General features: G+C 41.1%; 1 protein-coding gene across 9 annotated transcripts in view; it reads right to left on the bottom strand.

The window, feature by feature from the left end:
* The window catches only part of ANKRD17 (ankyrin repeat domain 17), a 140,032-nt gene that overhangs the window by 6,226 nt on the left and 117,936 nt on the right, over window positions 1-15,870 (bottom strand). For all 9 annotated transcript variants that reach the window (XM_056111507.1, XM_056111511.1, XM_056111510.1 and 6 more), the window contains 2 exons: window positions 13,132-13,281; window positions 8,964-10,594 (listed from right to left, as the gene is read on the bottom strand). In XM_056111507.1, coding sequence (XP_055967482.1) covers window positions 8,964-10,594; window positions 13,132-13,281 — 1,781 coding nt within the window. The remainder of the gene's footprint in view (window positions 1-8,963; window positions 10,595-13,131; window positions 13,282-15,870) is intronic.

Below are 15,870 nucleotides of genomic sequence, written 5' to 3'. Positions count from 1 at the left end.
TTGGTTTGGTCAGGCAAAAGGAAAAAAAAAAAGAGTCATTATTAAGGAAAACATTTTATACTTAACTTCAACAACTGCCTTTTTACTAAGTATTATAGACTATATGGATATTTAATATCAACATTAAAATTTAGGTATGTTTAGTGGTTAAGAATTACATACGAATTTATCTTTAGGGCCCAGAAAGATGTGAAAATAAAAACACTTTGCTTTTGGCATTGGCCATAACCCTGGTTTAAATACCCAGACCCACATGTTGTCCCCTAAGCACCAAACTAACAATAGTCCCTCAGCCTTACTGGATATGAATCAAAACCACACCACACCCCCAAAATTAATCTTTACAAAACAAAGAATTCACAGAGATAGACTAATCTGTTAACAACATGTTTTGCATGTAGAATGATTCCCCGGCACCATATGTTCCCCTAACACAGCCAGAAGTCATCCCCAAAACAACGAAAACATTTTTTTGAAAAAAAAAAAAAAAAGCCTGAGGGAGGGAGGAACAGAGAAACCACAGAGGATTTTGAGAACACTGGAACTATTTTACATGATACAACAAAGTGGCTACAAATCATCAGATATTTGTCCAAAACCACACGTATGACATCAATAGAATGGTAATGAAAAGAATGGACCTTTAGTGAGAACATTTATGATACATGCATTAATTTTAATAAACCACCATTTTAGTGACAAGCACCACCTACCAAGAGGGCTAATAGTAGGCTAAATGTGTGGGAGGGCAAGGGGAATTCAGAAAATCTTAGTATCTCAATAAACTTAAAACTGCGACTTAAAAAACGTGTTGGTCCGGAAAAAAGAGAACAAAAGGGAATGCCCTGCCACAGAGGCAGGGTGGGATGGGGCGATGGGGGTGGGAGGAATACTGGGATCAGTGGTGGTGGAGAATGGGCACTGGTGGAGGGATGGGTACTCAATCATTGTATAACTGAAAAACAAACACAAACATTTGTAAGTATACAACTGTACCTCATGGTGTTTCACTAATAAAAATAAATAAATAAATGATAAATAAATAAAAACGTGCTAGGGGCCTGGAGAGAGAAAACAGGGTTAAGACACTAGTCTCGCTTCTCACTGGCCATAGTTAAAAAATTCCCACCACCACATATGGTACACTTTCGGCCTGAAAACAATTTAAAATTAATCTTGGGTGTGGGGAGGGGAAGGAGGGGGTTGGCAGCTACGAGGTAGTATGGTGTTTAGCTTTCATGCCTACCACACACCTGGCTGAGCTCAGCTCCTGGCACCACTGCCATGGAAGCCCCTGAGCACCACCAGATGCAGCCTCTGTGCTCTCCAGCACAATAGAGCTGAGCCCCACATCCTCAGGCCCTTGCACAGAACCCTCAGTCTAATTAGTAAGAATTGCTGGTGGAGCTCCAGCTTTCCTGAGCGCTGCTTGGGAAAAAAAATTTAAAGCCAAAATTAAATACACAAAAAAGGTTGAAAAGAGACATGTCAGGTCACAGAGGTCAATAGCTGGAGCACATACTTTCCATGCTGAAGACTGGAGTTTGATCCTGAGCACTGTTGGCTGGGTGTGGTCCCAAATAAAAACAAAACAGAAATGTTACCAGAAATAAAGGAGAATTGAAAAAATAAGTCTTGAGAAAAAATTGGCTAAATGGAGGGTAAGGCACTTACATTGCATGTGGTTCACCCTGATAAAATCTCAATACCACGTGGTTCCCCCAAACACTACTGACAGCAAAAATCCTGAACACACAGCCCGGAGTAGTCCCCAAGCACAACTGTAGTACGGACCACCAACAGCAACCCTAACTACCTACTGATGAAGATCTGACTGAATGTAATCAAAGACTGAAGAAATAGATGAGTTGAAACCTGAGGGATTTTCTCAAGACAAATAAATTCTTGAAATGATTCAATGTAAAGAACAAAGGAAGGTGGTGAGATATTTTAGATTGGATAGACCACAGAGACATAAGAGCCAAAATAATGTGTAAACTTCAGATCTTGAAACACAGGAAGAAAGAACTTTACACACAGGGAGAACAGGATATACTTAGGCTTACAGGTTACACTGACTTAGCTACTATTAATACTTATGGATATAGTAAAAGTAATACAGCAGTGAAGCAAAAACATTCATTTTGGCACTATAAAACTACTTTTTTTGCAATGCAGGGATTAAACCTAGGCCCTCACACATGCATAAACATGCTACTTAAGGGAATATGTATATCGAAATATTTAAGAGTAAAGTATCATATTTGAAATATACACTTCTCAAGATGTGACAAAAGGTAGGGAGGAAAAGGAATGAAACAGATTTTTTTGGTTTTTTGTTAAGAGCCTAATGAATAGCCAGGTATGCGACTGCATTGACGAGGCACGTGGGGCTTCATGGGATGGGGGGTGGAATCAGCCCTGCTCCTCACCATGACAATGCTCCGGGTTGCCATCCTCAAATGCCTCCTCCGGCTTCTGACCGACCATGAACCCAGAGGCACACATACTAATCTCGGAACCAAGGGGCTTCTGGAAGTAATCCCTCTAGGTTTATTACTAAAATATCAGAATTCCAAATTCACGTGGCCGCTATTGTGGCAACACAACATCATATGCTCTTCATAATCAACACTGGAAAACACATATTCTAATGATGCCTTTGCCTTAGTGGCAGGTCTAAATGTTGGGGAAAATTCCAAATAACAGTGGTGGGTCTTCTATCGTAATATTGAATGTGATCAACAGAGAGAGAGAGAGAGAGAGATGGAAATCTGCCACACAGGTGGGAGTTGGGTGGGAGGGGGGGTATACTGGGTTTCTTGGTGGTAGAAAATGTGCACTGGTGAAGGGATAGGTATTTGATCATTGTATGACCGACTGAGACTTGAACGAAAATGCTTTGTTACTGTTCTCACGGTGATTCAACAAATAAAAAAGTAATGACAGAATGACTAGAATTAAAAGATAAAAAAATTTTTTTTAAATTTTAAAAAACTTAAAAAAAGGACAAAGAAAGAAAGAAACAGGACAAAATAAGAAAGAAAAAGACAAGAAGAGGGTAGGGACTGTGAGCGTTTGCCTTAACAGGCCAGCAATCAATCTCCAGCACTGCAAAAATTGGGGGAAACAATTGAAGGGTACAAGCAGAAACTACCCTGTTTACTGTTTCTTGTATTTGCAGTTTTGTATTTTCTCAAAATACAAAAAATAAAAACAAATTAAGTCTAAAATACAAACAGATGATTTACATTAGAAAAAGGAAGAAAAAAACATGAATAACTTAGGAGGAAGTAGAAAAAGAAATGGAAACTAAGCAGTCTGGTGCTCATCTTTGCATCTGGAACCCCAGCTTCCATCTCCGGCATCCAAAGGTCCCCTGAGCACTGTCAAGAACAAGAGCCTTGGCGATAGCATCCGAGTACCACTGGGTATGGTCCAAAACCAAACGAGAAACTAAAATAATAAAGATTTGGTTCTGAAACATTAAATTGAAGAATACTATGAACCATGGTACCTTTTTTTTTCTGGAAAGAAAATGAAAAAGAAAATGAAAATCTCTTAAGTGTTTTAGGTAAAAATTAAAAAGATACCCTCCCAACTGAGATTCTGGAAAAGGTAAGAATTATACAGTAATAAAATGGTCACACTGGTCTGAGGAAAGGAAAATTATACAGAACATATGAAGGATGTTTCAAGCAATGAAATGCTCTTGTATATACTACTATAAGGGCAAACAAATAACTATACACAGGTATGTGCATATGTAAACATATGTACACATACACACACAGAGCTTCTCCAGATAGTGCACTGAGACACTGCAGTGCCAGATTTAACTTGGCCATCCCAACTGGCAAGCTCTCCATGGTGTATTCAATATGCCAAAAACAGTAACAAGTCTCACAATGGAGATGTCATTGGTGCCCGCTCAAGCAAATCAATGAACAGGTGGACAGTGCTACCGTGCAGTGCTACCCCTATACATCATATATACTCAGTTCATTAAACTCCTCCCAGTTCTGAAATAGTATTATCTAAAAAAAATTCACAGGACTATATAAAAACAAGAAGGAACCCTAATGTAATGAAAAATACTGATCCTCTGGTCCTAATGATGAGTATTTTTAACTATAAATGACTTGAATCTAGGGAACAGGGACATAGCTCAATGAACTGAGCATAGCTTTACATGAGGAAGGTCTGGTTCTACGCCTGTAAGGCACTGATGCTCTGAACTAATCATCAGATAAATGCAAATCAAAAGAACAATGAGGTATCACTTCACGTTACAGAGACTCATCAAAAAGAATAACCAGTGTTGGTATGGACTCAGGAAGAAAAAGGGACTCTCATTCCCTGCTGGTGGGAATGCCAACGGATCCAGTCTTTTTGGGAAGACAATGTGGATTGTTCCTCAAAAACACTAGGTATCAAGCTTCCATATAGCCTAGCAATTCTATACCTTAGAATATATCCCAAGGGTCAGAAACACAGCACAGAAAAGACATTCGTGCTCCTATTTTAATTTTAGCACTATTCACATTAGCCAAAATCTGGAAACAACCCCAAGAGGACAAAGAATTGATGACTGGTAAAGTGATGGTACATATACACATGGAATACAACCTGGCCACAAAAAAAGGCCATGCAATGTGAGGGAAGGGCCAACGACGAAAATGACTGAAGGAAGCAGTCACTCTGAACCAGGACTGGGTGTTGAAAGGAGGGAAAGTGACATGAAATGATACCCTCTCAGTAACAGTACTGCAAAGCACAGTGCCCGAAAAAGAGTGAAACGAAGGAAAATATAGGTGGGGAAGGGGGAACTGGGAACACTGGTGGAGGGAAGTGGGCACTGCTTAAGGGACTGGTATTAGAACATACCCGCATTTCAAAAATAATGAAAAACTCTGTAATTCACAGTAATTCCATTTAAAAAATTTTAATTACAAATTTTATTTTACTTATTTTTTTTGGTTTCGGGCCACATCCAGAAATATTCAGAGCTTGTTCCTGACTCTGCACTCAGGAATTACTCCAAGCAGTGCTTGGGGGCCATATGAGGTGCCAGGGATTGAACCTGGGTCAGTTACATGCAAGGCAAGCATTCTACCCACTGTACTCTCTCCAGTATGCCAACAACAACAACAACAACACAAAAAATTAAAGTGAAGTATTGGTGGGCAGCGGTTAAGGTGTTTACATTACGTGTCTTATACAAGTTTGATCCCTGTCATGACATATCCCTTAAGCACTGTCAGGAATCACTTGAGCAAAGAAATAGTGCCCAAGTACCTGTAGACATAATCTGGCCCAGCTCCCTACTCTACCCTGCCATCAAAACAATCTTCATTAAAACCAAGAATTTTTTAAGAAGAAAAAGTTAATATAAGTATAGTGCTATCATTAAATTCCAATTATTATTGGGACCTGTGAAAATAGCTTAACACAGAGTTTCTGTTTTGCAAATGGGAAATCCAGATTCTATCCCTGGTTGCACAGCCTCCAAGCAAGCCAAGGGCAAGCCCCCCCCCCCCCCGGGGACACAGAGCTGAAGGAGGCTCCCAAACACTTTCAGGCATGGTCAAAAGCCAAATGTTTTTAAAAAAGAAAACAACCACCATACTGATCCAGTATGAGAAAATGCTTCTGAAAGTATAAAGAAATGTTTCACTTAATTCCTAGCTAAGCCACATTTACTGAGCATATTCACTATACTGCATTTACAGGTTAGATGCAGGTAGAAGACGGGAGCTGGGCAATAACACAGACATAAAGCAAAAGCTCTGCTTCAGAAGGCCTGTGTTGGGGCTGGAGCGATAGCACAGCAGCAGGGAGGGCTTTTGCCTTGTACGCGGCCGACCGGGGTTCGATTCCCAGCATCCCATATAGGAAACTTCAAAGAAAGGAGCTGGAAGTGGTCCCTCAAAATAAATAGGTAGAATTCACAACTAGTAATCATTAAATAAGAATGTTTAAGTCTCAGAATATCACCTCCCCAATAACATGAATCAGAATAGTTTCATAAAAAAATTAAATGACAGTATCAGACAATCATAGAGCATAAAAACAGCCTTAATATGATACACAAATGAGTGCATAGTGTCCCGATTAAAACCTTTATACAAAAAATTTTATAATTTTGTGTTATATTACATTTTCTGATTTTTATTAAATCTTTAGTAAGTTGCTCACAATAATCTCATTTTAAAATTACAAAAATGTGAAAACTATAGAAAGAATGGATTTAGTTTACAGATCATAGTCAGTTTCTAACACAGACTGATCTCTGATTTACTTAAAATATTTATATTGAAACATGTACCTCTGGGGTTGGAGACACAGCACATGGAAAACAGCACTTTCCCAGCACATGGCTGCCGCCAGCTAGATCCCTGGCACTACATATGGTTGCCCTGAACACCTTCTGGAGTGACTCCTGAGCTCTCTTGGCAGTAATAATAAGTAATAGTAATATGCCTGAGCAAAGCTAGGTATGATCCCAAACCAAAAACAAACCAAAAATCCACATAATTTTATTTCTTTTGGGGTTTGAGACCATACACGGTGGTGCTAAGGACTTAACCCTGGTTCTAAGCTCAGGGATCACTCCTGATTGGCCTGGGAACAATTACGGGTGATTGGGATTAAACCCAGTTGACCACATGCAAGGCCAAGTCAAGGCCCAACCAGCTATAATATCTCTCTGGTTCCCAAAACATATACTTTTAAGTGTAAACATATACCCTACAATGGATACTGCAACAGAGAAAAAGACATTGGAAAAGCTGGGTAAAATCCATACCCTAATTTTATCAAACATATTTTCTTTCTAAGTATAAATAAAAATACAATGATAAGATGTATTATCTGGAGTAATAATAAGGCTCTATAGAACCCAAATTGTTTCAAGTAAAAAGTTGGGATTGGGGAGATAACTCAGAAGCCGGGGCATGTGCTTTATATATACACAGGGGACCCAGCAAAACCTGAATCCCAGAACTGAGATGGCAGTTGCCCCATCACAAGGTGAGCCAAAGAAACAATTTTAAAAATAAAATCAAGTAAAAAAATCCCAAAGAACTAAGAATCAGAATTTTTAAGATGCTATATAAACATAAGCATTGTCCAACAGAACGTTTTATAATAATGTATTTGGTATTTACATAGCTAATTTGATATCTACTTGCCACATGCAATTGCGATAGCACAGAGGGTAGGGCGTTCGCCTTACAAGCGGCCAACATGGCCAACCCGAGTTCGATTCCTCTGCCCCTCTCGGAGAGCCCGGCAAGCTACCGAGAGTATTCGATATGCCAGACACAGTAACAACAAAGTCTCCAATGGAGACGTTACTGGGCCCGCTCGAGCAAATCGACGATCAACGGGAGGGCCTTTACCTTTACCTTTAAGTATGCCCATATTCTAAAAATATGAATTTATGTCCGTTTAAATTCAAATGACACACACAGGTTAGTGGTTATCTTATTAAACGTTCTTCTAGTTTAATTTTTTCTCTTATTTTTTTTTTTTTGGATTGGGGCTACAAATGGTTCTGCAGGTTTGCTCTCAGTGAAATTTGTGGGGAAGCACGCAGTATGGTGCTGGAATGGAACTGAGGGTTCTTGCTTGCATAGCATGGACTCAGTTCACCGACCTATTACCCCAATTATTTTCATAATTTAAAAAAGACAAGTAGGGTTCGGCCTGTACCCCTCTGATAAAGGATATGCCTTGAATGTGTGAGGCCCTATGTTTAAGTTCAAGTACCACAGAGTCTCCTGCCCCTGCGCCTGGCTGTCCTCGCCGAGGCACCTTGGAGGGGAGCGGGTTGAGCTTCCCTCCCTGCCCCGACCAGGGCTCTGGCAGTCGAAGACCTCCAGAACCAGCCACCACATGCTGAGACCACTCTCCACACGTATGAAGGTACCGGCAGAAGAACACAGGCATGCGGGTCCCAGGGCTGAGATCTCCAAGCCTGTTCCGATCGGGGCTGAGCATCCTCCACCCAGACCCTCCAAATTCCAGTAGGCAGGGGTCTCACCCACCAACTGGTCCCCTGGCGCCGTGTAATCCCATCAACGGCCAAGACTCAAAGACTATAAAACCCAGTTCCCGGAAGCGACATCTTATTATTTCATTCCTACTTTGGACAAACTGGCAGGCTACCGAATGTAACCTGCCCACACGGCAGAGTCTGGCAAACTCCTCATGGCGTACGCAATATACCAAATACCAGTAACAATGATGGGTCTCATTCTCCTAATCCTGAAAGAGCCTTAAATATGGCACTTTTAAAAAAATCTCAGGGCTAGGACGAAGGAGACGTTACTGGGGCCTGCTCGAGGCAATCGACGAACAACAGGATGGTCGTGATTGTGATCGTGACCACTAAAAAAGGTCAGATTAGAAATGAAAACTGTACTTAAAAAAGACACCTTTTTGGGCCAGAGAGATTAAACTCTCTCTCCAGTGAGGAGGATGTTTGCCTTGCACGCAGCCCACCGATATTCCATCCCCAGCACTACATCTGGTCTCAAGCCCACCAGCAGAGATTTTTGAGTACAGAGCCAGGCTATATACTCTGAGCACAGCTGGGTGTGCACCCCCACCGAAAAAAAAAAAAACAACACCCAAATTATTATTTGAAATTAAAAGTAAACTATTAGTGGCATTGTGTAATAAATTGAGACTTTGAAAAAATAAGTCTCATGAAATTTATTCACAGAAAACTCAAGGTACAAATTCACTGGAGATGCTAAGAAGATTCAAAATAAAACACCATCCTAATACACGTAATCCTCACAACAGAGTCTGGTGCACCAAACACAAGAATCTATGTTCATTATTCGTGACTCAGTAATAAAGCAAAGCTATTTTTACTAACATGAAAACGACCAAAGATCTTCATATTATAATACAAATGAGCAGCTGCAGAATGTGAGAAAACAAAAATTTACCTGAGGGACTGGTTGCAGGTCTCTGTAATGGTGGTCTAAAACCTGGAGCTTTGGAAGTGTCAGCCTGATGTAAAGGATCTGAATTTGGCAAATACGAGGATTTTCCTGATAGCATAGATTCTGGTGTTGACTGAGATGAAACAACAGATCCTCCCCAGAAGGCATGAGCAGAAGTAGGGTTGTTTTCAAACAATGTGCTAAAGGGCCCAAACGGTAGGGGGGCACTGAAATTGGGAGCAATAGGCTTATTAGCTGGATGTACTGAATTCTGACAAGCACTTTGTGTACTTAAGGTCGAAGGTAGCTGGACGGAGGAGGGAACACTGTGAGGTCTTTTAATGTGATTGACACTGAGGACTGCAACAGATGAATTCTGCACTGGAGCTGGATTCTTGTGAGGGACAGTTGTGCCGTGAGAGGGGGGTCTGATAGCAGGAGTTTCCATTTTAGGAGCAGGCTGGGAGCATCCCATTTGTGTCTGAGGCAGAGGGTAAGTCACGGGGGCAGTAGAAGGCACCGCCACTGGAGCAGAACTTGTTGCTAAAGGAGGAACAGTCATTCTCACTTCCGGGGCAGGAACCTGAGACTGAAGGGGTGGTCTTGGCTCCTGAGAAACAGACCCTGGAGGTTGCTGCTGAGCAGAATGAACTGATGAACTCCCAGAAGAACTGCTGCTGTTTGGAGGTCTACTGTTTGCTGTTTCTACTACTGGTGGACTACTTGCTTCCTGTTCGGAGGAAGACGCCCCTTTGTTTGGAGACGCTGTTCCACAATCCAAAGGACTGTTTCGAGAAACCCCTCCTGGCTGGGCTGGTGGTGATGGGGAAGATGGGGATGACACTGGGTAGTGTTCTTTGGCAGTAGGCATAGGATATGTGGCGGTTGTAGGCGCAGTGCTGTTGTTGCTTGCTGTGGTTGTGACTGTTGTGGTGGTAGCATTGGATGTCTTTACAACTGTGACAAAAAGCTGCCTTCTGACGGAAGGTGAACTTGGGCTGCCATTTGTAGATGTACCAGGCACCGTTGAAGCTGATGAACTGGTTGTAGTCGTTGGACTTGAAGTTAAAGAACCTGCTGAATTCACCTGAGAACCACTGCTATTCTGATTGCTATGGCGAGGCACCATGTGAGGCTTAGGCGAGTTAGTAGCTCTGGCAGGGCTCAAAGGCCTGACAGGAAAAGGACCCCAAGTAGATTGAGCTGGTGGAAAAGTACCTCCAAAGTGGGTCATGGGCAACCGTGGTGGACGGATCTGCTGGAAAGTCTGAGCAGCAAGCAAAGCGTGTGCAAACTGTGGAGGAGGGTATGCTAATGGGAGGGAAACCGGGAAACCAGGCCTCACATTATTCACAGGGTTCTTAATGGTTTTGTGAGTAGATGCAGAAGAAATCGCGGGCACAGTGAGTGCTGTGGCAGTTTGAGATGTGGATGACAGAGCTACAGTCGTCATTTTAATTCCCATTAGAGAACTGTTAGCAGCAGTGGTGGTAGGTGCTGAAGACCCCATTTTGGAATTTGCTGAGGAGCTTTTCAAACGATTCTTTGGAATAAGTTCATCAATTTCTTTGTCTGGATCCTTGATCAGCGCATTGATCAACTGAGTTGCTTGCCTTGTTGATTCGGTGCCGCCCCTATACATGACCAAAAGGGAAAAAAAAAAAAAGGAAAAGAAGGATTAGGTTCAATTCCACCCACTTTTTTTACATGTAAAGTTCAAATTCACTTTGTGTGTTTGTGTGTATACAGATAAACAAAAGTTAAGCTGCATTTTTCTAAGCATTCTTGATGAACTGTACAAACAGAGCAACTTTTCTTTTGTCTGGCCACATCCTGCAATGCTCAGGTGTTACTCCTCGCTTTGTGCTCTGGGATCACTCTTAGCAGGGCTTGGGGGATCATGTGGAATGCCGAGGATCAAACCCACATTAGCTGCATGCAAAGAAGGTGCTCTACCAGTTACACTACTGTTCTGGCCCATACAGCAACTTTTCTGAATGCCACCATATTTTCTCAAAATAAACAATTTTCAAAAAATTTATTATTTATTAAGAAATTTTAGGGGGTATGGTGCCGCCAGCAGGTCAATCTGTACCTGTGAGGCGAGTGCATCAGCAGCCTGATGGCACCTTCAGACTTTCAGATACCCCCAAATTGCTGCTGTGCCTTAGCCAGACCCCCAAAACTTGGAGCAACATTTACCAAGAAAGTAAATGGCCAAACGTTAGGTATGTGGGAGACACCCCCACAAACTACCTCCGACTCAGCTATATAATTGGAGGGAAGCTCTCTCTGGTTCCTGACCGAACTGCTTAACCGCCATGATCCCAGAGACTCAGAGACAAATCTTGGAACCCAATGGCTTTTGGCATAAATACGTCCAGTCCCTGTAATAGGTTACCAGCGCTGGGAATAGGTTTCATGCCTTGGCCTGTTCCCCCTGGTGGCTCAGTGGCTGCCATCTTCCAGAGGCCACTAGACGGTCAGGGCCCACAGTGACGAGACACACGAGGTCTCATGGGATGGGGGTGGAGACGGCCCTATCCTCCCTGCTCCAATGAGACCCGGAGACACCACCCACGAACAGCCTCTCTGGCTCCTGATCAAGCTGCTTAATGGCCATGATCCAAGGGACTCAGGAACAAATCTTGGAACCCAGCAGGTTTTGGCAGAAATCCCTCCAGATTTAAGTGTTAAAATTTCGGAATTTCAAAATAGCACAGCTACAACTGCAGCCACACAACATCATATGTTATTCATAGCCATCAATAGAAAAAATTGTCTACTGTTGCCTTTTTGGCAGATCTTGAGTGTTGGGGTAAAATTCCAAATAATAATGGTGGGCCTGGTGTCAAAATATTGAATGTAATCAAAGTAGAGTAACATGGAAATCATCTGCCCCACAAGTAGGGGGAGGGTGTGGGACGGGGGATAAACTGGGGTTTTTGGTGGTGGAAAATGGGCACTGGTGAAGGAATGGGTGTTCCATTGTATGACAGAGACTTAAACCGGAAAGCTTTGTAATTGCTCTCATGGTGATTCAATAAATAAAGTTATAAAAAAGGAAAAAAATTTTATATTGTATATTAAAAACTTAGAAACACTGCACTTAAAAGCCTATTTAATCAATAAGACTAATATCAAGTTTATCAAATTCTAAAAGTAATACTAATAAAGAAAAATAATACAACTGAGTAAAACACATTCTAGTAAAATAATGAGACCTAAGATGACTCAGTAATTTCCCTACTGTTAAGTGACTATTAAACTTCTTTTGGAAAGATCTCAAAATGGAGAGGAATTATGATAATGCTAAAAGGTCAATTACCCAGTACAGGGGACAGACATATAATAGAGCAAGTTGAGCGCTTGCCAAGCAGACATGACTGACCCAGATTTTATCTCTAGCACTGCATGTGGGTCCCCTAAGCAACGCTAGAAAAGTTTCTGAGCACCACCAGGTGTGGTCCAGAAACAAAAAACTCAATAAGCAACAACCTAGTACTAGTGAGAGCTGAGAATTTGGCTCTGCAATAGAGCTTGTCAGATCACTGACACACTGGAGTCCTCTTAAGAGTGGGGGCAGGCAGCTTCCCAGCACCCCATACTTCCGGAAGCCTTGACAGCCACTCCACATTCCACAACTGCTGCCATGTAAACTCGCAGCCCAGTTAAATACTCTCAAGTTTCTGGATTCTCCAAATTCTACAATACTCACATCCCAGTGGGAGCACACCAAATTAAATGGGAAAGTAATATAGAAGCCAACTAAGCTCAACAAACAAAAACATTTACACAGAAGGCTCAACTAGCAACAACAGCTTAGCAAATCCTGAATAAGAACTTAATGATCCCAGGTGAGAAACAATAATTTTCACAAATTTTCTTTTAGTGAAGAATTTTTCATAATTCCATTAGCCATTTAGTTGTAACACGCAATATAAAATGAGTTATTCTGGGGCTACTAAGGGGGCAGGTTTGGGGGGTACAGTTGGGAAAATGGGAACAAGGATGGAGGGAAGGTTATACTGGTGGTGGGACTGGTGTTGGAGAACCAAATGCCAGTAACAAATGCATCATGAACAACTTTATAAACCTGAGCGCTTAAATAAATGAAAAGTTATGGTTCAATATAACACAATGGAAGCAAGTATAAGAGACAAAGTTTTACCTTATAGTTATTATCCGGTCTCCTGTCTTGTCTTTCTGCTTATCGATATCTATGTGTGCACCAGTGAACTCCCGAATGGCATTAATATTACAGCCTCCTCTTCCAATCACTCTGGATATCACAGTTGATGGAACAGATACTTTCTTTGACCTGGTGAAAAGTTGTAAACATAAATTAAGAGAAATCATCAATGTCAGTGGTTGTGATTAAGGGGAGAGTATTACTAAACAACGTTTGTATAAATGCAAAATGAATTGAATTAAAAGCCTCTTCTATAACCCAAGTGATAAAAGGTAAAGGGAGGAGTGTGGAAAGAGTCATCACTTGAGAGCACACACTTTCTCAAGCTTGTAACTCATGGCTAACTAATTTCTGGTCATTTGGCCTTCATCCTTCATTATTATCTTTGAAGAACATACCACACAGACATACACTACTAACGCAAATACTAATGGCAAATAAGACATCTGTTTTGGCCGACATATACTGACAATGTAGACAAATAAGAAAATTGTAATATCATGACACAAGTGTTCTAACAATATATCCATATGGGAGTTGAAACACCTGATCTTAGATTGAGAAAGGCATCCTGTAGGCATCTCGGTGTTTATCTAGAATTCCTATTTGTATTCTCTACTATAGAGCTTAAAGGATAATATTAAAATTCACTTTGGGGCTGGGGTTTAGTGCAAAGAAATGGCTAGTGCATAAATTCTGCAGGAGGCCAAGTTCAATCCTGGGCATCATCTGGCTTCCTAAGCACCACCTGAAGCAACCATGAGCACTAAGTTGTGGAGTACCTGAGCATCATTGTGTGGTTCAAAAAGAAAATTAAAAAATTCATTATTTGCCCTCATTTTCCTAGAGGCCTTAACCTCTGTACACATCCTTCCCTCCCACCCCCCCTCCCCCCAATCAACAATTTATGAACGATTCAGGATCCCAGGGCTGGAGCACACTCTGTGAAAAAATGCCCTGGGTCTGATGCCCACCACAGCACAGCACTGGGAACCAGGCCCTACCACTACAAGAGATGGTGAGAAAGCAAAGGCAAAAACCACAAAGAAGCACTCAGATTCGGGCTGTCGAAGAGGGATCCATGAGTACACGACTTCTATGTGGAAGCCCCAGGTTATATCTAAGGTATCACAGTGTTCCTCAAGCATGGTATTGAGTGATGCTGCCAAGATCTGCCAAGTGTGGTCCCAAGACAAGAACAAAACAGAAACACTCAGTGGTGGGCATCATGTAGCAGCACTACACTAAAGTAGTAATTGTGGATCTGTTGTCAAAACAGAAAGAAAAAAATGTATTTTTTTTAAAAAGGCACATTCAGACTCAAGAAAAGCAGGTATAGAACATTTTTGACAAGCCTAAATTAAAGAATTACATATTAAGCAACAGTAATTAAGAAGGAAAACTTGCAGTTTATTGCAACTTGGACAGAACTGGAGGGTGTCATGTTAAGTGAACAATATCAAAGGGAAGAAAGACCAGGTGATCTCATTCATCTACAGTATCTAAAGAAACAGAACAAGGGAATAGACTGTATAATGACAAACCCTTGGCTTTGGAGTACAAAACAGATTACCTACCGGGGGTAGGGTAGAATAGAGGTGGACTAGAAGTAACATAAGGACATTGGTGGAGAGTAATGGGCACATTGGTGGTGGTGAGGTGCAGTACCTGTACATCAAAATCATAAACAATACTATTGAAAACATGTTATCTAAACTAAAATTAAAAAAAAATCAACAAACTTAAAAAAAAAAAAAGATGGCTGGAACGATAGCACAGCAGGCAAGGTACTTGTCTTTGTACACTGCCAACCCAAGTTCTATTCCTGGCACAATGTATGGTCTTTTATGCACCATCAGGAGTAAACCCTAAGCACACCTGGGTGTGACCACCCCCCCAAAAAAAATACTGATTTCAAGTGGAATCGTTTATTTTAAAAAGTCAATAATGCATTAATAATAACCGCTTATTTAGCATGATAATGGTATAATAAATTAAAATCTGTATTTATTTAGTGGTCCTGAGAATCTAACGTAGAACTTCATACATATAAGTCATGTGTACTACCACTCACCCTTCCTTGTCCCTTAATTTTATTTGTTATAAGGAAAGGTGTATTTCTGTTCTTTTATGCACCCTAGTATGTTACCTGATAATTCTGTAATATTCCAGTGACCATTATTTTTTGATAAGTTAAGAATGTCTTATTAGCACAATATCAAGGTGAATGAAAGAGAAATTTAATTCTTTCTTTTCTGTAGAGAATACGCTGATGTGACTTCATTTGGTCCAACAGTGTGTATAAATGAGTGAGTGAGTCAGAGAAATGAAAGAGAAGTGGGGAAGAGGGAGATTCTGGTTCAAAACATGGGAGTGAAAAAGGCTGTATATGCATCCAAGAATTATCAGTAATAACTTGATTCATTATAGCTCTTGCTTGAAATAAAACAAGTTCAACTTTTTAAACAGTATTCCATGGTTTATAATGGCTCACATCCTTTCTGAGATGCGGTATTTTAACACATTTAAGTTTCTGGGACAAATACAGATTCTACTTTTGGACACAGGTAATTTTAAAAAAGAAAGAAACAAGCAAATTGGAGCCAGGAATGGGGGTGGCTCAATGGTTGAACACTTGCCTTGCAATGCGAGGACACCACCGCGTGGACTCCCCAGCACCACAAAAGCGAAAACAAAAAAGAAAGCAAAACACCTAAA

This window comes from Sorex fumeus, unplaced genomic scaffold, assembly GCF_029834395.1.
Source record: "Sorex fumeus unplaced genomic scaffold, SorFum_2.1 ptg000013l, whole genome shotgun sequence".
Taxonomy (NCBI): Eukaryota; Metazoa; Chordata; class Mammalia; order Eulipotyphla; family Soricidae; genus Sorex; species Sorex fumeus.
Note: the sequence above shows the minus strand (reverse complement) of the source record. Positions and strands in the feature narration are given on the sequence as shown.